Source organism: Bubalus kerabau, chromosome 4, assembly GCF_029407905.1.
Source record: "Bubalus kerabau isolate K-KA32 ecotype Philippines breed swamp buffalo chromosome 4, PCC_UOA_SB_1v2, whole genome shotgun sequence".
Lineage (NCBI taxonomy): Eukaryota > Metazoa > Chordata > Mammalia > Artiodactyla > Bovidae > Bubalus > Bubalus kerabau.
The window spans coordinates 149,505,127-149,525,703 of NC_073627.1; the positions used below are offsets into that span (position 1 = coordinate 149,505,127).

General features: G+C 47.1%; 1 protein-coding gene and 1 long non-coding RNA gene across 4 annotated transcripts in view; one reads left to right on the forward strand and one right to left on the reverse strand.

The window, feature by feature from the left end:
• Window positions 1-8,707, reverse strand: part of PTCH1 (patched 1) — a 69,195-nt gene extending 60,488 nt beyond the window's left edge. For 2 of the 3 annotated variants that reach the window (XM_055578998.1, XM_055578997.1), the window contains exon 1: window positions 353-666. In XM_055578998.1, coding sequence (XP_055434973.1) covers window positions 353-550 — 198 coding nt within the window. In that variant the 5' untranslated portion in view covers window positions 551-666. Of the gene's footprint in view, window positions 1-352; window positions 667-8,594 lie in introns of those variants that run through there. The other variant, XM_055578999.1, reaches the window with a different exon arrangement.
• On the forward strand, window positions 1,848-7,474 carry LOC129650477 (uncharacterized). The gene is made up of 3 exons (XR_008713789.1): window positions 1,848-3,184; window positions 3,631-4,802; window positions 4,901-7,474. It is a non-coding gene; the product is annotated as an uncharacterized LOC129650477 (long non-coding RNA).
• Window positions 8,708-20,577: the final 11,870 nt, after the last annotated feature.

Consider the following 20,577-nt stretch of genomic DNA (forward strand, 5'->3'; position numbering starts at 1 on the left):
ATCGGGCAGTGCCGCGCTGCGGCGGCTCTTGAGGTGGTCCACTGTGGACCGCTTTCCAGTGCTCCGGAAAAGGCACGCTGGGGAGGGCGCGTACATACGTACACACACACACACACACACACACACACACACACACACAATCTCCACCCCCTGCAGACCTCCGACAGCCCTTTCCTCCCAGGACCGGAGGGAGGGTTTGAATTTTTCAATCCCCACTTGTCTTTTTCCCCCCTTGGAGGGTGTGTGTGTGTGTGTGTGTGTGTGTGTGTGTGTGTGTGTGTGTGGCGGGGACGATTCCAAAGAGGAAGAGGAGGGAAGAGAGAGTGGGAGGAGAGGAGAGACTGAAATGCACCTTGGAAATCTGCTCCAGAGCGAAGGCGGCGTCGCAGTAGCTGGGCCGGTGCAGATAGTCCCAGTCCGGCACGGCGTTGCGGCGCAGTCCCCCGGTCCGCCTGCGCCTCCCGCCACCGGCCGGCCGGCCCGGGGCCCCGCTGCAGCTGCCGCCGCCGCCGCGGTTCTGGAGCTCGGCGGCGTTACCAGCCGAGGCCATGTTGCCGCCGCGGGAACCGAGGTTTCCCCGGCGGCTCGGCGCGCTGCTGCCGCCGCTGCGGGCTCCCGGCGCGCCCTGGCGCTCGGCTAGCGAGGACGCTGCTGGCCGCCGGCAGTTCGGGCTGGGGCTCCGGTTGACAGACCTGCTGCTGCCGCTGCTGCTGCTCACACAGCGGGCGCTGCTGCCGCTGCGGCCGCGGCCGCTGCCGGAGAGTCAGACCCTGCGCCTTCCATTGCCACATTGCGCGGGGGTCCCGAGGTCTCTGCGGCTGCTGCTGCCCACATCCAGTTCTCCGGAGGGCGAGAGCCGGCGCGTGGAGCCAGCCTGTCCTTCGGTCGCTCGCGCGGCGCTCCTGGCTGTCCCCAACTCCCCCTACCGTCTCCCGCCCCGCGCCGCGACCCCTTCACTGCAGAAAGCGCCAGCAAATCCCCGCCGCTCCCGCCGGCCTCGCTGACTCTTTCGGCGTCTCACGGGTAGCCCGAGCGGCCGCGAAGGGTAAAGGCAGAGCCGCCGCCGAGGGGTCCGTGGGCGCCCGGCGGGTCTCAGCGCTGTCGGGCCGGGGCAGCCGCCGCCGCCGCTGCAGTTGCGGCGGTTGTTGCTGGCGGTGGCGGCTCCTGAAGCTGCTGCTCGGGCTGCTTGCGCTCTGGCTGCTGGCTTCTCGGTGGCTGCTTGGTCCCGGACTCTGCTTTCTTGTGCTCCTCGCTGACCCGCTGGACCATTCTGCCCCAGTGCAGCGCGCCTCTTTCGCTCCCGGAACCTGGGGACTCCGCTCTGTGTGTGTGCAGCGGGCAGCGGCCGCAGCAGCTCCTTGATTCAATAGATGAGATGGAAGAAGAAAAAAAAGAACTCTCTCCATTTGGAGAAAGAGGAGGAGGAGGGGAGGGGGTGGAGGGGGAGAGAGCGAGCGAAAGAGAAAAAGGCTGGAGCTCCCGCCCCCGGGGCTGTCAGATGGCTTGGGTTTCTGCAACGCGATTGGCTCGCGGAGGGCAGAAATTACTCAGCAAACATGACTATTATTAGCTGCTTAGCAACAGCTCACCAAAGTAGAGAGACCACCCAGGTAGGCAACCCCAGTGTGTGCATCCCGGGCTTCGGGGGGAGCCTCCGAGAGCGCCAACCTTCTCGCATGCAATACTTCCATTAAGGAATGCTCCCCCTCCCTTTCTTTCTTATTCCTTTTCTTTTCAACAGTGTCTTCTTTTTGTAAGATGCTTTGCTCGTGCGCGCGCGCGCGCACACACACACACACGAGTATTTGCCTCGCGATAGACACGGGGGGAAATGTAATATTTTTTAAAGCGCTTAAACAATTTCAGAAATTTCTTCAAAGAAAACCCTTTCAGAGGCACCTTGGCCTCAAGCTGCAGCAAATACTGGGAGGTCCAGCTTGAATTCCCAGGCCTGCACCAATAATGACAGGGTGGTGGATAGTGCGCCAGTGTGTGCCAGATTTTTTTTTTTTCCCCTTCTCTCTTTTCTTTTATAACCAAAGAGAAGACTTGGGCTCTCGCAGGGAACAACGCCTCGCATTAAGATAAACAAAATGTAAAGTTAAAGAGGAGAGTAAGGACGTTGGGAAAAGCCACCCTTTCTTAAAATTCGCTCCCCCCTCTCCGTTTTCCCTCTCTAAACCCCACGGCAGCACAGTCCAGGTTTGAAGGAGTCAGTGTTTTATAAACGTGGAATCTAGACACAGAAGCAGTCTCGTGGAGGCAGAGGCGTTTTTATTTGAATCTTTAATGCGACGTTTGTAGAGGAGAAACAACAGAATCCTTTTAACAACCGGAGAAACAGAAATGTTTTCTTTAGAAAGAGAGAAAAGCTTTCCTATTTTGGATTCATTTGGACTCTCCCCCCTTTTCATTAACTACAAGTCCCTGTTTATTTAAAAATAATCTTTTAAACCGTACCCCCCCAAACTGGTACGCATCCTGTTATATTTAATAGTAGCGTGACATAAAGGAGAATAAAGGCTTTGATGCTGGATTCATTTGAAACAAATTGTGCGCCGATTGCGAGCACTTGTCCGGACACTGCAGCCAGTGTCACCGAGACATCAGGGGGATTCGCTTCCCGTTGGGGCATAAAACCTGCGAGTCTAAGGTGGATCCTGGGGTCAGAGACAAATTAAACTGCCTACACGGCTCTGATTTTTATTTAAAAAAATTTTTTTTTTGGAGTTTTTTTTTCTTTTGCAAGTTAAGTTCCTCCCCGAGATAGAGACCAGACCCACAAACTCTCTATTCTGCCTCATTTTAGTATTTGGTTCCCCTCACCGCCACTTTTTTTTTCTTTTTTAAAAACAGTATTGAACTGCAGAGGCACTCCCTGCAGCAAGCAGCCGACTGAAGCCGTGAAATGGGGCATTGTGGCTTTAAGATGCACACGGTGTGTGTTCATTGAAAAAAAAAAAAACAGAAAGAAAAGGAAAGGAAAGAAAGAAACCCAGATGGAGGGAAAGGGGGTGGAGCGGGGGAGAAGGCGGAGCCCACGCTACCACGTGACCTAAGGCCCAGTCGGCGCGCGCTCCAAGGGCCCGGAGGCCTATTGCGCGCGCGCGATTGTCCGAGCGCGCCCGCTACCGCGCGCGCCGAGCTCCGGACTCCCAACTCCTGCGCAACCCTGGTCAAGCAGGTAGGGAACTGGATGCGCTCGGCTAGCGCCAGGCGGGCTCCAAGTCTCCAGCGCTGGCTCCCGGGAGCCCAAGGGAGGCGCACGCCCCACCGGCGCGGACGGACGTGCCGGACGCGCCGTAGTACATTCCTGAAGGCGGTCCGGCCCCCTTACGTCGTCCAATGCCTGCGCGGCCTCCTCGTGGTCGGCCAATAGCTTATCGCTCGCGTTCCTTCCCATTCAGCAGCCCCGTCCCGAAAGGAACTGCAGCCCGGCGCGCCGGCCACCCGGGCGGCCCACGCGGCTCCCGCAGGGGGCCAGTCGGCCAGCCCTCCCCGCCGCCTTACTTCCTCTTCGGCGGCTCCCCCCTCCCTCCTTCTTTCAATCTCCCCTTTCCTTTCTCCTTCGTCTTTCACCCTCCCTTTTTTTTCTCCCCCTTCTCTCCCCTTCCCTCCCCTTCCTACCAGCCTCACCACCTTCCCTCTAGCCTTTTCTCCTTCCTGGTTTCACTGGGAGGCCCTGCCCTCTGAATCCCAAACTGGCGAAACGCGTGCGGTACCCTGGGCTGAATGGGGTGTCCTGCAGAATAAGAGACAAAGACAGTAGAAGTGTCTGAGGCGGTGTTCACGAGATCAGGAGGAGGACCTGAGTACCCGATCAGCGCGTGAAGTCAAAACTTAAAACTCGGAAGGAGCACGTGATTTTGTGAGCGGCTCTAGGAAGGGTTGCGAAAATTCAGAAAAGACAAGCAGCGTGCATTTCCAATGACAGTACGTTAATAAATAAGATCGCAGGAATATTGGGCTCGACTGAGAGCAAGCTTAATCTTTGAGCAATATCCTGGTCTTTATTATGTTTGGTAAATAGCATATCGGGACACGTGATATATATATATATTTTTTCACTGAATGGTTCTACTGACGTTTCAAGTCAGACCGTTTTGTGCGTGCCGCTGGAAATTAATTTTTAAAGGTTTTGGGGGTGGTACCCCTAAAAAGACACGTCAGTCTTATATACGAGGCTTGCTGTGTGGCAGAGGTAACCATGTAGCTATAGGCAGGGTGCTATGTTTTTCTTTACGAAATTCTATAGTGTTTTAGACCAAAACATTAGTTTTTCCTTTATTGCAATTTCAGTATAGATTATGGAATTCTAAAACGAAATGATAAGCTATGCACACGTAACAATTTCCTATTACTCCCCGCGCAGCTACATGTACACCATTTCGATGACAAAACCTCTTCCATTCGGGTTCATCTCCCTGGGTTTGACTTAATTCCTAAACGTTCTGAACACTGATCTCTGGGGTGTTCAGCTCCCTTAGCCCCCTCACCCGCTGTTTGATAGGTTAACTTTTCAGTATCTCAGACAATAGTCTCGGCCTGTAAATTCTACCATTGGTTCCAGGACGGCAATCCCCAGCCTGGGCTCTAACAAGCGCTATCTTAATCTCCCCACCCCCAGTGGCCGCTTCCCCTGTGGTCTGCTTTTTTCATACACGGAGATGAATTACTTTGAGGATCTAATTGGCCTTGTTTCTGTAACATTTTAAGAAAGGAAGAGGAGCCAGTGTAAAAGCCTGCTCGACTTGGGTGGTCAGGGCTGAGGCTGCCCCCAATTTGCCTCATTGCTGATGCATGTGAGTTCGACATTCCCAGCGATAATGTTGTTCCTAATCAATCTGCCCTTATTTACATTTGTAAGCATTGTCGGCTTTAATATGCATGCCCTGTGCAGGGCACCGCTGCGCCACACCGGGTTTGTTAACTTCAACCAGGATTCTCCAGACCTGAGAGGAGGCTGACAGGAGGAGCCAGGGCTGCAAAGGTGTCTGCTGGGAAAAATCTCTTTAGTGGCCTTTCTGCACTGAACAAGTGAGACGCTTGGTGCCTTTTCAACCAGCAGGAGTTGCTGGCCCTCTTTCTTGAGTGTCCCATTTTCCCTTTCCAAGTAAAGTCCATCTCAATGCATCAATTGTCATTTTGGTCTCTCTGTCATGATCCAAGACTTCATTGGAATTTGTAGTTTTCAAAACACATTCCTTAGACTCTTAAAATATGATTCCTTCATATCTTTTCTCTACTCCAATATTCAAATAACCATGGTCACACCACACACATCTCAAAAATGACATCTGATTATCCCAATGATGACATTGAAATAAAACATCTGCCCTTTGTGTTTGGACATTCCAGTGATAAGAAACTGTGGGAGTTGCACTTGGTGGAGTAATGAGAAACCACGCTGGAACTTGACTTTTCACTGGTTTCTCAGATCCAACTAATTAGGTCTTTAAAATCTAATGTAATTTAACTAATATCTGCACAGTACCAATGAATGAAGGAGTAGATGTATTCTAGTAATTTGACCTTTGGGCCATGTTATAATTTTATCTACTGAGCTTAATACTCTTTTCCACAAATGCAAAGAATTGCAAACATTACATTAAGTCCCACAAGTATTCCTGTGGAGAGGCTGTGATGGGGAGAGAACTGGGGATTTAAAGTGATATTCTATTTGTGGATGGAGAGCCTAGGGCACTGGATGTGAGTGAAGGGCCAGAACCTGAGCAGTTCAAAGCAGGTACCTTGGATAAGAGTTGACTCAATTCAAGCCATTTTTTGGCTCCCTAAGAGTGCCTTATTATTTCCTCATTGGCAGCTTTTGTATTTGCTTAAAGGTGATGGTAGAAAATGAGTCTAAAAGGGGGAGGGAAAAAACCAATTCAGCAGCCCCAGAATGTAACCCCCTTAAGAATGACTCCCCTCCCCTTCTCCCTTCAACCTTCTGTTTCCTCCCGTATTTCCCCCTCCCCAGAACTGGAGGAAAGGGAACAGCTCTAGCCAACTTGTCAAAATAATGCTGCTAATTACCCCTGATCTCCTTTAATGGGAAGCTGCTCCCAATTCTACAAAAGAGTAAATGAGGGGTCTACAGCACAAACCCAGGAGCACTGGCTTTTTTGTGTGTGTGTGCTTGCAGTGAGCTTGGTGGGGGTTGGGGGGGGGTGGTAGAAGGAGATGTCCGGAAAAGGTCCCTGAAATCTTCATGTTTATTACTCCAGGTACACATACTAATTTGGAAAAGGGACTTAAGACTTTCTACGGTGCCAAAGCGATTGGTATTCTCTTGCTGGGAATGTCACTAACTGCAGAGAAAATGCTCAGTCTACAATGAACTTGAAAGAAAACAGCATTGACCCTTATATTTATTTCTTCCCTTGTCTATATATCTTCTTAGCCACATTACTTTAAGAGATAGAGACGTATTCTGGAAAGACCCAAACTTCCAACATTCTTCCATCCATCTCTCTCCTCGTCTCTAACTCCCCATCTAATATATCCATATCAAACTCTGCATTTGGCAGAAGGCACACCATTCATTTCAGTGATCTCTGCCATCGGGTCTTGCATGAAAAAGAAGCTGAGCAACATGATCCCTTTGACCCACTGCTGGAGCAACAAATTTATTAGAGATATAGGCATGAGAAATGAAAGGGAAGTAAAACAATTCCAGCTCATTGTGTGTCTTTCTTTCATACTGCTAATCCGGTTTACACATCACGCCTACACGTCTCAATAGGGCTTTATACACTGTGGCAGAGGCGGGAGAAAATAAAAGGTGTGTGTGTGAGAGAGAGAGAGAAAGGACAAAATAGGGAAGACAGATATTTTAATCTATTCAATCTATATTGATTTGCCTCATTAGTTTTTCTATCTGTAGAAAGTTGAAGATGATTTTTTTAAAAAGTCACAAAATAATTCCAAATGGTGCTAATTCCTATTCAAATAGCTTGTTACTTTATGACTAGGTTATAACCAGAAATTAGATATACTTCTCAGTGAGTTTGAAATGAAGCTAATACCCCAAATTGAGAATGGGCCCATGGGTGTCTACCTTGATTCAACATTTTAAAAGAAAAAGGTCTTAGACTCAAAGGTGAAAGGCTGTGAAACAGTCTTGTGGAAGGAAGCTGGGTGACAACTGGAACACACACAAACTCACAACTGAAAGCCCTTGTTTTACAACATGGGTACACAATGCACCTGAGGCAACAATTTATACCACCCAGAAATAATAAGTTACAGTAACAAAGGGTGACACCAAAAGGCATTGTCTTTCTTTGTAGAGGCAATTAATTGCATGTTGAACTACTGGAGCCAAAAAAAAAAAAAAAAAATCGAACACACAAAATGCTGAAAAAGACTATTGTAGGAGTTCAAGACCTCAGTATCAAAGTATTAAAAACTTAGAACCACCCATAGAGGGTTTTTATTATTAGCTCCTGTTCTTTCATATGGTTCCTCCCTAGAGAGGAAGGAAGGCTAGAAAGGAAAGAAGATAGTCTTCTCTCCCATGTCTATGAAAACAGAGGTCTCTAGGTGTCTTCCATAGACAACAATCCATATGGTTCTTCTTAGGTAATGGAAATCGAGATCTGAAAATTTGGAGTTTATTGCTCATCCACCAAGTAGGAATCATGTTTAGCAGGAACTTAAATACCTGAAGACACAGTATATGTCACCTCCGAGGTACAGTCTCTGGAGGTCTTGTGGTCCCACGGTTGGCACCAGGTCTACATGGATTTGGATCAGTCTGGCCCACCTCAGGGATCCCCCTCAGGCCCTACTTAGCCATCTCATCACCGGGCTAGCCGCCCACCTCTTTAATGGTTGGCAGGCACCAGAATGCCCAATTCCGTGGGTGCAAGAGTCAACACATACCTCTCCTACCCGTGGCCCCTTCCTGAACCCAGGAAAGCCCCTTTGGCCCTCATTCCCACCAACGGCGACCGGGAGAAGGATGCTTGCGCTTCGGGTTTTGATAAGGTACTTCTCTCCTAGCCCTGGGTGTCCCACTCAGAGTCCAGGCCCAGGTGCCGAGAACACTGGGTAGGGGTGCGAGAGCGTACGCCCAGCCCCTCGGGCAGACCTCCCCGAGCTCCCGGGAGACTAGAGAACTCGCCCGGGTGCGCGCGCTCCCGGCCCGCACCCTCCCCCCGGCGCTGTCACTCTTCGCACCAGCCCTCCAGCCCCAGCGCTCTGCCTCCGCTGGCAGCCAGTAGCCACCACCAGGCTGATGAGCGGAAGCCAAGGTGGCGACCCTTTCAAGCGTGAAAATGGGATCCCAGGCGACCCCCTCCGTGAGAATTCCCCTCGGAGCCGTTCCCCGGCCGGGCCCGCCGCAGACAGCCCCCTCCCCACCCCGCGGGGCCGGCCTCGGGGGGCGGGGGCCCGGAGCGTGCGAGCGAGCGAGCCTGGAGGCGCGGGCCGGCGCCCCTGAGCCCCGCCGGCGCAGCCCACCCAGCCCCGTGGCCCCGGCGCGCCGCCCGCCCCGCCCGCTCGCCTGCCCGTCCCCGCAATCCCGCGTTCCCGGGGCGCACGCCGCGCGAGGGCGAGGTGGCGGCGGCGGCCGAGCCGGCTGCACTCACCATAGCCGGCCGTCAAGCCCTGCCCGGAGCGCGGGTGCCGATGGCGCGGACGCTGCGCTTGGATTTCACATCAATTCCTTTTCCCCCCCGCGCCCCCCTTTCCTGGTCCTCTGCTCCTCCGTCTTCTTCCCGTCTTCCCTCGTCTCCCCCTAGTCTTGTCGCCGCGGATCTCTTTGTCTTCCTTGTCGTCGTCTTTTTCTTCGTCTTCGTCTTCTCCTCCTCCTCCTCCGTCTTTACAAAAGGAACGGAAAGTGTAAAAACCCCGGCGCGCTGGGCCGCCGGAGGCTTTCGGCGGAGTGCGGCGCGGACTCACAATTACAAGCCTGTTTCTATTAAGCAGTTCCATGGCCCTCGGCGTGGGTGGTCTGCCGCGCCATAGGCAGGACCTGTCAGGGTCACGTGACAGATCCGAAAACTTTACCCCTTTACAATAAACTCAAGGAAAGCAAAGTAAACTCGAGGAACGTGCTATCAGCACAGCCCTCCTGGGTAAACAGGCGCTCCCCTCCCCGCCTTCCTGGGAGGCGCCCCGCCGAGCGAGCTCCTTCGAGCCCCTGCCGCCCCTCCCCGCCCCCTGCGGCTCTGTCTGCGGGGGGTCGCCGGGCGGGGGGTCTCCGCTCAACATCTCGCCTTCCGCACCTATTGCTCCCCAACCCCACACACGTTATTTGCTAACAAATAGCCACTTGCCCAAACCCCCGAGTGGGCGGTGCTGGGGGGAGCAGGGAAGCTCATTTTAGCATCCCCGGCGCTCCGGGAAATGAGGGGTGCCCAGAGCGCTGCAGAGGAACACCACTTTCCTGTCTTCAGTTCTCAAAGCCCTTTCCCGCTCGCATTCCCACGGAAGCCCCGAGAAGCTGGGAGCATTCTGGTTGACAGGCCCACAGGCTGACAGGGAGGCAGAGAGCCAGGGAAGCCGGGCAGATAACAAGAGTCTCCCCGGGGAAATGTTCAGTGTACTAAGATGTATGTGGATTCGTGCAGCTTCTGTCGGAGGTCCCTGGGAAGCTGCTACTTCTGAAGTAAGACTAAAGTGGAATCCCTTGGAAACCAAGATTGGTAGCTGGCTGAGGAATCACTAATTGATATTTGCTCTTTTCCCTTCCAATTACTGTGGTTTTTGGGGTATGCCACCCAAACGCTCCCACCCACGCTGCCTTCCCAAACGAGGCCAGCTTGGGTGATTGGGCTAGACGGAAGTGCTGTGGCTCTCAGCCTCTTACCCTAAATGGAAAGTCCTATTCAGGAGAGACTCTGCTGCAATGTTTAATCTACTCAAACCTGTAGGGTAAACTGTTTCACATTCAGACCGCTGAAAGGTGCTATTTTAAATGTACCCCGTTTTGAATAAAGAGGAATTACAGATACAGGGGGAGGGGTAACAAGTTACTGAAACTATCGGGAGTTACCTAGCTGGTCTTCAAGAAAAGCCTGCCTTTTCTCACCTCATTCTGGGCTGACAGTGTGATTAGAGGTGGGTGGGTGTGTACATGTTGTCATTAAAACAATACCTGAAAGTCAGAAGGGGGCTTCTCAGTGGCACTAGTGGTAAAGAACCCAACTGTCAATGCATGAGACGCAAGAGACAGGGGTTCAATCCCTGGGTGGGGAAGATCCCCTGGAGAAGGAAATGGCAGCCCACTCCAGTACTCTTGCCTGGAAAATTCCATGGACAGAGAGCCTGGCGGGCTGCAGTCTATGGGGTCACACAGAGTCAGACAGGACTGGGCGCGTGTAGTGTCCTTCCCCCCCCCCCAAATCACAAGTCATCTCCTTACCCCAAAGATGATATACCATTCTTTAACAGGGTCATTTGAGTTTACAGGGTGTTTATGTTTGAAACACATTAAGTAATTAAACATTGGCATACTGGGGAGCCCTATGAATTAAGTTGGTCCAAAAAGTGGTTATCATTTCATACCAGTTGACTTTAGTATAAAATGGTCTCAAATGGATATTAGCTGAACATGGATTCTGTGTTATAATGATTGGGAAAACAAACCCACCAACATTTCCCTCTGAAAGATTACCTTTTGGTGTCATATCAAAGGATTCTGTTCATACCCTATTCTAAACCTGGGTTGGGGAGAGTGGGTGGGGACAAGGAAGAAGAAGGTATAAGTACATCTACAAGTAGAGTGATCTAGAATATGAAAGAGGAAAGGGGATAAGAAAAAGAGGAAACAGCTTAGCGAACAACTTTTAAATGGCCCAGAATAAAAAGTTGTTAGGTAAGCTAGGTTTGCAAGGAAATTCCAGCAGAATTGTGGAGTTTGCCTTTCCCAGTTCAAATGAAGACCCTCGCACAAGCACGTTTGGCTATCTGCTCCATGAGTATGGCCAAGACTGATAATGAGGGGTGGACCCAGGTTTGGTGGGGTCTCAAGCATATGCAGTTTGGTAAGGGGAGACAGCTTCTTCAGGAAGTCCAAATTACAAACAAAATCAAGTACAGGGCCATGGAAGGGGAACTGTGGGAGGAGAGGCCCTGAAGCTTCATGAGCCTCCTGTCAAGTTACCCCTTTATAGTACAGAACGGAGAGGTTACAGAGCTGCCCAGATTTTGTGGTCTCACCTCCACTAGTTAAGACTGAAGGTCTTAATGTCACAGTTCAATCAAATGCTTTATAGTTGGGAGCAAAGATGAGCTTGGTTTGAATGTGAACTGTTGAAGTTGGGCAGTGGTGGTTTAGTGAATCAGGGAGATAGAACCTTTGGTGTCAGAACTTGAAAGGTCAGGAAGGAGAGGAGAGCACACTGGAAATACTCTCCCTCAGTAGCAGCTTGCCCTTCCTTTCCATCTTCTGAAATCAGGTTTTGAAAATTATCTCAGTACTATGCCCTCTCTTCTCTTCACTCCTAGATGTTAGAAACATTAAATCATCACTTCTGAGATATGTGTTCTCCGATCCCCCCATGCATTGGTACCTTCTGGCATTTCTCCAAGACTCTTTGCCAGGGTAGGTGGGCTCTTTCTCATCAAGCAGCTGCCTCTACCATTCTAAAGTTGTTTGTGTCTCATCCCTTCCTACAAAGCCAGCTCCAGTGCTGCCTCCTCTGATAACCCTCTTCGCATGGAGGTGTCAATGACTGTCAAGGCTTCCAGACAGCAGAGCTCAGTTGTAGCCTGCTCGATCTGATAAGCCAATTGGCATCAAGATGTTAGTGGCTGATGAGGCCACTAGACAATACATTTGTAAGTTAACTTGGACTTTTAGAGCATGCCCAGAGGAATAAGTTGCCAAGTTGGAAATTTCGGGGCATTAAGGCAGGACCAGTTGGAGACATATGGGGCATCTGAGGATGGAATAATGGAGGGACCTTTTGAAACAGGTCTGAAAACAGACCACATGGGCATGATCAAATTTGTTGATGGGCAAGGTCATTCCTGGCTGTTTGTCTCTGAATATCTGCTGCTACTTGAGATACAGTTGTTACCCTTGTCACACATAAACACACAGACAGGCACATGCATGCACATACATTCTTCTTTCTATGCTCCCCTCTTTCTGGTTCCACTAAATGTGGGTGCCTCAGCACTTTTACTCAGCCCCTCCCTGACTACAACCTCCAGCAACTAGAGGGTTTCAAATGAATAACTGAGGGTTCAGGAGAAACATTTGTCCACATTTGAGAACGTCATCATTTCAGGATGAATGCTACTCTCATACTCTGTCAGTCACCCTTGGTGTGGTCATTCTTTAATACTGGATCAGACAGACCAAGCTTTCATAAAAAGTAATTTTGCCCAATGTAGAGATTTCCATTCTAAAATGACTATCCTCTCTTCCTGTCAGGAGGATACCTACCCCAAGACAAACCAACTTACAGAATTGGGGCTTTGAGGACTGAAGGGTAAGAAGTATTCAAGGTGGTTGGTTGGAATTAGGAGACTGAATGAACAATTGAATTATAGTGGTAATTGCAATGCTGAAACAGAAAAAGAAGAATTTTTTTTAACAACAATGAGAAGTAAAACAGGATTGCAGAGCAAAAAAACCTGCACAAACAGCTTGGAAACAAAATGGGTGGAATGAGACCTGGAGTGTCATAAACGAGCTTTGTTTGAGTGTGATCTGTTGGAGTTATAAACCAAAGACTTTTAAGGGCCGCCATTACCAAATGCGGAGACATATGGAGACATTGTAGTATTCAAAGGTAGGACAATAACCTCAGAAGGAAAAGAAGCAGGGAAAAGAGATACCTGTGGAACCTCCTACCTCAAAAAATGAAATTGACCCAAGTTGTTTACTCTTGCAATGGATATACACATAGAACTTTCTCTGATCAGAAGACTCCCTCTGTGGAGACCTTCAGGGGCAGCCTTGCCAATGCAGAATGTGGTAAGAAATGAAATGCCAAAGAAGATTTTTAAAGTATGGGAGGCAGGTGTGCCCAGGCTGGCTGGTGGTGATGGTGATGGTGGCAGATCAGAGCCAGGGGAAACAACTTATTGCAATCAAGCAGGTCAGAAGAATTATCAAAAGGTTCCAATTGTATCTAAGAGGACTGAAAAAGCTATTAAATGTAGTAAATATAAAAAATACCCTCTGTCTGGAAAAAGAACAAAACTGGAGATATAATCCTTCAGACCATACTGTAAAGCTACAATAATCAAAACAACATGGTATTGGCACAAAACAGACATATAGATAAATGCAACAGAACAGAAAGCCCAGATATAAACCTATGCACCTAAGGCCAATTAATCTATTACAAAGGAGGCAAGAATCCACAATGGAGGAAAGAATCTGTTCAGCAAGTGGTGTTGGGAAAGCTGGACAGCTACATGCAAATCAGTGAAATTAGATTGACTACCTCATATCATATACAAAAATAAACTCAGAATGGCTTAAAGATCTAAATATAAGATATGACATCCTAAAACTCCTAGAAGAGAACACAGACAGACATTTTTTGCTATAAATCATGGTAGTATCAGTCTCTGAGGCAAATGAAATAAAAGCAGAAATAAATGGAACATTATGAAACTTAAAAGCTTTTTGCACAGCAAAGTAAACCATCACAAAGTGAAAAGACAATGTACAAAATGGGAGACAATATTTGCAAATGATGAGTTGTTTGAGCTGCTTGTGTAACTTGGATATCAAGCCCTGTAGGTTGTTGATATCCAAATTACACAACAGCTCAAACAACTCAGTAACAAAAAAACAAACAATGCAATAAAAAAATGAAAGAAGATCTAAATAGATATTTTCCAAACACAACATGCAGATGGCCAAGAGGCACATGAAAAGATACTCAGTACCACTTATTATTGGAGAAATGAACATAGAAACTCAATGAGGTATCACCTCACACCACTCAGAATGACCATCATCAAAAAGTCTACAAATAAATGCTAGAGAAGGTATGAAGAAAAGGAAAGCTACTTACACTGTTGATGGGAATGTAAATTTGTGTAGCCATTATGAAGAACAGTATCAGTTCAGTTCAGTCACTTAGTCGTGTCCGACTCTTTGCGACCCCATGAATTGCAGCATGCCAGGCCTCCCTGTCTATCACCAACTCCCGGAGTCTACTCAAACTCATGTCCATCAAGTCAGTGATGCCATCCAGCCATCTCATCCTCTGTCGTCCGCTTCTCCCCTGCCCCCAATCCCTCCCAGCATCAGGGTCTTTTCCAATGAGTCAACTCTTCACATGAGGTGGCCAAAGTACTGGAGTTTCAGCTTCAGCATCAGTCCTTCCAATGAACACCCAGGACTGATCTCCTTTAGAATGGACTGGTTGGACCTCCTTGCAGTCCAAGGGACTCTCAAGAGTCTTCTCCAACACCACAGTTCAAAAGCATCAATTCTTTGGCGCTCAGCTTTCTTCGCAGTCCAACTCTCACATCCATACATGGCCACTGGAAAAACCATAGCCTTGACTTGACGGACCTTTGTTGGCAAAGTAATGTCTCTGCTTTTGAATATGCTATCTAGGTTGGTCATAACTTTCCTTCCAAGGAGTAAGCGTCTTTTAATTTCATGGCTGCAATCACCATCTGCAGTGATTTAGGAGCCCCCAAAAATAAAGTCTGACACTGTTTCCACTGTTTCCCCATCTATTTGCCATGAAGTGATGGGACCAGATGCCATGATCTTTGTTTTCTGAATGTTGAGCTTTAAGCCAACTTTTTCACTCTCCTCTTTCACTTTCTTCAAGAGGCTTTTTAGTTCCTCTTCACTTTCTGCTATAATGGTGGTGTCTTCTGGAGGTTCCTTAAAAAACTAAAAATTGAACCATCATATGATCCAACAATTCCACTCTTGGGTATTTATCCAGAAAAGACAAAAACTCTAATTCAAAAATATACATGCACCCACCCCAGTGTTCACAGCAGCATTATTTACAATAGCCAAGACATGGAAACAACTCTAGTGCTCATCAACAGACAATTGGCTTAAGAAGATGTGATATATAATATATATATATGTGTGTGTGTGTGTGTGTGTGTATGTGTATAAAACTCAGCCATAAAAGAGAATGAAATGTGCCATTTGCAGCAACATGGGTGGACCTAGAGAATATTATGTATTAGTCAAGTAAGTCAGAGAAAGACAAATACCATATATCACATATATGAAGAATCTAAAAAGTGATGCAAATGAATTCTATATACAAAACAGAAACAGACTCACAGACAAAGAAAATAAATTTATATTCGCCAAAGGGGAGAGGGTGGCAGAAATTAGGAGTATGGGATATAAAAGATACAAACTACTTTACACAAAATAGATGAGCAGCAAGGATTTACTATATAGCACAAGCAGGATATTCAATACTTTGTAATAACCTATATTGAACATAATCTGAAAAAAATAATTGAATCACTATGCTGTACACCTGAAACTTAGACAATATTATAAATCAACTATACTTCAATTTTAAAAAACAGCAACACTTACAGTTCTGATTTTGCATTTAACAGTAACGGCACTATTGCTACAGGGATACAAAGCAAAGCTATGTCCTTGGAAAATAGTTGTTTTCATATATGCTTGTATAATTTATATTTGTATTTAAGTATGAAGACATTAAAATTTACTGTCTGAAACAAATACCCTCGGTATGACAAAAGATGCTGTTTTGTACAATTTACATTGTTGCTTCTCAGATCATGTGTCTTAAAACTGGTGAGAAAAAGTGTAGAACCAAACTTCACTTACTTGTGCTACATGGTTCAAGATTTGGACCAGTGAGCCAAATTTCATTTCTACTCTATAAGAGAAAGAGGCTGTGTGAAGGCGAGGTTTGGTGGAGCTTGGGGGACGGTTTGAGGCGCAACAGGAGGGGTAAGGCCTCCCTGAGCCCTGTCATTGCCCCCTGTTCTGAGGCCACTCGGCCGCAGGTGGGCCTGCCCGTGTCTCTGAGGGCCCCTCATGTATATAGACAGCAGCGCTCCTTGCACTTGTGAAATTGACCCTCTGACGAGCAAGTGCCTGGCGAGATGTGCGCTTCTGTTCCTTGCAGCCTCCACGGGGAGGACACTGTCCAGTGATGCCTTCTCTGGCAACTCTGATCAGTTGTGGATGGAGGCCTCTTCAACAGGGAGTTGGGGAGGCAGGAGCCTGGGTCTGCCTGTCCTGTTGTCTGACTCCAGGCTTGATGCCGTCCCCCCCGTACCTGTGTTCATTTTCCAGGGTTTCCATAACAAAGTTCCACAAACAGAGTGTCTTAAACAGCAGAAGTTAACTTTCTGACAGTTCTGGAGGCTAGAAGTCCAAGAAGTCCAAGTTGTCAGGGTTGGTTTCTATTGGGGCCTCTCCCCTTGGCTTGTGGATGGCCGCCTTCTAGGTCTTCATGTGGACTGGGCTACGTTTATGTCTGGGTTTGAATTTCCTCTTCTTGTAAGGACACCAGTCTTTTTGGGTCAAAGTCCATCATATGACCTCATTTTAACTTAATTATCTCTTGAAAGACCTTATCTCCAAGTACAGTCATATTCTTGAGACACTGGGGCTTCAACATACGAATTTTGGGGGAAATTTTGTTCAGCCCATAACAACACCCAAATGTTGACAAGGAGCTGGCTTGCATCTGAAGGGTGAGTTCCTCTCTCTGCCTGTGATGTTCAGAGGGAGGAATCAAGAGGGGCTGGAGCCAGATACTTCTTGGCTTCTAGGACTGAGAAGACCTGGTCTGCCACCTCCCAAGAACCTGTCCACACCCTTGCAAAACTGATGCTGGTTGACACATTTCCTAGGAATGCTGGTGGACTGAGAAAATGACTTTAGACACCCAGCAGAACTCCCCCCACCCCCAACACACACACAAAGAATGAACACTGCTGGCTAATGATAAATCTGTCTTTATTTATTGCAGCGAGTTCCTTCAGTCTGTGGTTTCCAAGACTGGCTGCTCATCAAAATCACCTGGGGAGTTTAAAAACAAAAACAAAGAAACAAAAATAGGTTCTTTTCTTCCATTTCAGAGCTACAGATTCAGAATCCCAGCCTTGGACAATGGCATTTTTCAAAAGGATCCCCCTAGAGCAAGCATAGTAAAATGAGAATGGTAGGATCTAGGCACACATATTCCCTGTAAAATTCTCCCAAATTTATTGTATGTTTGAAGTTTTTCCACAATGAAATGCCAATGATAAAAGAGAAGGATACCCAGGTGATTCTGTTGTGCAGCTAGATTGGAAGACCAAAGGGACACATGGTTAAATTACACATGTATTCTTAACATTCTTCTCTATCGTGGTACTTGTCACATTACATGATTGCTGTTTTCCCACCAAATGAAAGATTTGTGAGCTTCTACTAACTTGCATAATCCTCTGTTAGGTGCTAGGAATTAGGGAATGAGAAAGAAGTCTTCCTTAAAAACACCATGAAATATCCATCAAACTGGCAGAGTTTAAAAGTCTGACCATAGCCAGGGTGAGCAACACTGAAACAATGAAAACTTTTGGGCACTGCTGGTTGGAGTGTAGATTGGGTTCATTGCTTTTGGAAAATAATTTGACATTATCTAAACAGGTTGAATTCCATTCCTAGATACATCTCTAAGGAAAAAAACAAGGTCCAGGATGTGCATTCATGAATGTTCACATCAGTATTGTTCGTGATGGCATAACTCTGGACATGACTGAAATGTCAATCAAAGTAGGAAAGATACACTGGAGAATTCACACAATGGAATCTGACTAATAGGTAAAAATAAATGAGCTATAGTTACCTTATAGTAATAGAGATGAATCTTACAAACCTTATCTTGGGTGAAATACCTAGGTCAGAAGCAAGCTTCATGGGAATGCACATATAAATTTCATTTTTATAAAGTTCAAAATCAGTACTTATGAATAACCCATAACTTGTCACTAACCAATTCAAGGACAGTTACTTCTAGGGGTATAGGTGAAGGAATTGGGGAGTTTCAAAAACAATTCATTACTGTTCTTTAAAATGTACATACAAGCAATAAGTACATTTTTAAATGTATGATCAATTTCATAGTAGAAACATTTTTTTAAAAAGACATCAACCTAGCCCCAGCTTCCCAGGTGGCACTGTGCACTGTGCTGTGCTTAGTTGCTCAGTTGTGTCCAACTCTTTGCAATCCCATGGACTGTAGCCTGCCAGGCTCCTCTGTCCATGGGGATTCTCCAAGCAAGAATACTGGAATGGGTAGCCATTTCCTTCATCAGGGGATCTTCTCAACCCAGGGATCGAACCCAAGTCTTCCGCGTTGCAGACAGATTCTTTACCAGCTGAGCCACCTGATAAAGAATCCACCTGCCAATGCAAAAGACTCAAGAGATGCAAATTCTATCCCTGAGTAGGGAAGATCGCCTGGTGAAGGAAATGGCTACCTCCTCCAGTATTCTTGCCTGGAAAATTCAATGGACAGAGGAGACTGGAGGGCAAAAGTCCATGGGATTGCGAAGAGCCAGACATGACTGAGCACCCACACACTTCCTAGCCCTAGAAAAACGGGTGGCCTGGTGGGTTGTGAAGAAGAACAAATAATATGACAGGTGCAGAAGCCACAGAGTACAGGGAGAGTATGCCTGAGCCCCATCTCCTGAGCGCATGCAGAAGGAGAGAGGGGATGCTGAGAAAGGAAGAGACTACTGACCAAATCAAAAGGAGAGAGAAAGGGCACTCCTTGGGAAGGGACAGCAAGATGGGGTGGCAGGGAGCCCTGAAGCAGTTGAGAGCAAAATCTGTTCTTAGAACCGAGCCCCTACTTCTGGACCTGATCCTGTCCACCCTGTGAGGGACAGCCTTCATGCTTTCTTTATATCATGACAGTGCCCTAGGTAAAGACTAGAACCCCATGTAGTCTTTTCCTAGGAAATGAAGATATATAAGCTTCAAGTCAAGTCAGAAAACGTGCAAATGAACTGTTACTTTATGGGCCCAAACCTGGGTTTAAAAAAACCTGATTCATGTAATGCCTCCATGGGATCATCACATAGTGACATTTTAGTGGTTCTTCGTGTATAAGGTGGCAATATTTGTTTACTATAAACACTATGAAGAGTTATAAATGGAACAATAGTAAAAATCCATAAAATGGAGAATTTGCCTTTTGATGGGATGTTTTATGAAACTGTCATTCAGCTATGGATAAACTGACAGACAGACTGCTTAAGAAATATTCAGTTACAAACAAGCGTTGGCCTGGAGGAAGTGAAGGTGAAGGCAGCTTACAAATTGCAGCTCATGATTTACTTTTACAGATGAACACTTCTCTTTAAATTTTCTGATTTGAAACAGGCTCCCAGGCCCCCCTTCACTGAGTGACCCACCCCTTTCCATGCCCCCACTTCTGCAGACTTACAATTAATTCCATTTGGTTCCACCAAGTACTTCTTGATACCCTCTATTTAAGTGTTTCTAGTTCTTTCCAACGTTTTATGTCATGGTACACATAGAAACTATAATGTTGGTACAACACAATGGAATAAACTGGAGGAGATTTGAAGACATCTATCTATGGGGGGAATTAGTGGAAATTTTATATCTTCTTATATTATAAAATTACAAGATAAATACATAAATGAAGTATTACAATGGAATATTGTTCAGCTTTAAAAAAGAAGGAAATACTGCCATCTACAACAACATGAGTGAAACTGGGGAGCATTATGCTAAATGAGATAAGCCAGACAGAAAAAGACAAACACTGTTTAGTATTACTTATATAGAGTAATTTTTTTATAAAGTCAAACTTAGGGATTTCCTTGGTGGTCCAGTGGTTAAGAATCCACCTGCCAAAGCAGGGGACACAGGTTCAATCCTTGGCCCAGGAAGATTCCACATACCACAGGGTAACTCAACCCATGCACCACAACTATGAAAGCCTGCTTATCCTAGAGACAGTGCTGTGCACAAGAGAAGCCACTGCAGTGAAAAGCCCAAGCGCTGAGCTAGATAGTAGCCCCCACTCACTGCAACTAGAGAAAGCCCTCGCAGCAAGGAAGACATAGATAAATACATTGTTTTAAAAAGTCAAACTTAAAGAACCAGAGAATAGAAAAGTTGTTTTCCAGGGGTGGGGGTAGGAGAAACAAGAAGGGGCTGGTAATAGGGTATAAACTTTCAATGATAAATAAGGTCTGAGCAGCTAGGGTATAGCATGGTGACCATAGTTGATAAAACTGTGTTGTATAATTGACATTTGCTAAGAGAGTAGATGGAGAAGGCAATGGCACCCCACTCCAGTACTCTTGCCTGGAAAATCCCATGGGCGGAGGAGCCTGGTGGGCTGCAGTCCATGGGGTCGCGAAGAGTCGGACATGACTGAGCGACTTCACTTTCACTTTTTACTTTCATGCATTGGAGAAGGAAATGGCAACCCGCTCCAGCGTTCTTGCCTGGAGAACCCCAGGGACAGGGAAGCCTGGTGGGCTGCTGTCTATGGGGTCGCACAGAGTCGGACACTACTGAAGCGACTTAGCAGCAGCAGCAGCAAGAGAGTAGAACTTAAACATTCTCACCAAAAAAAAAAAGGTAAATATGTG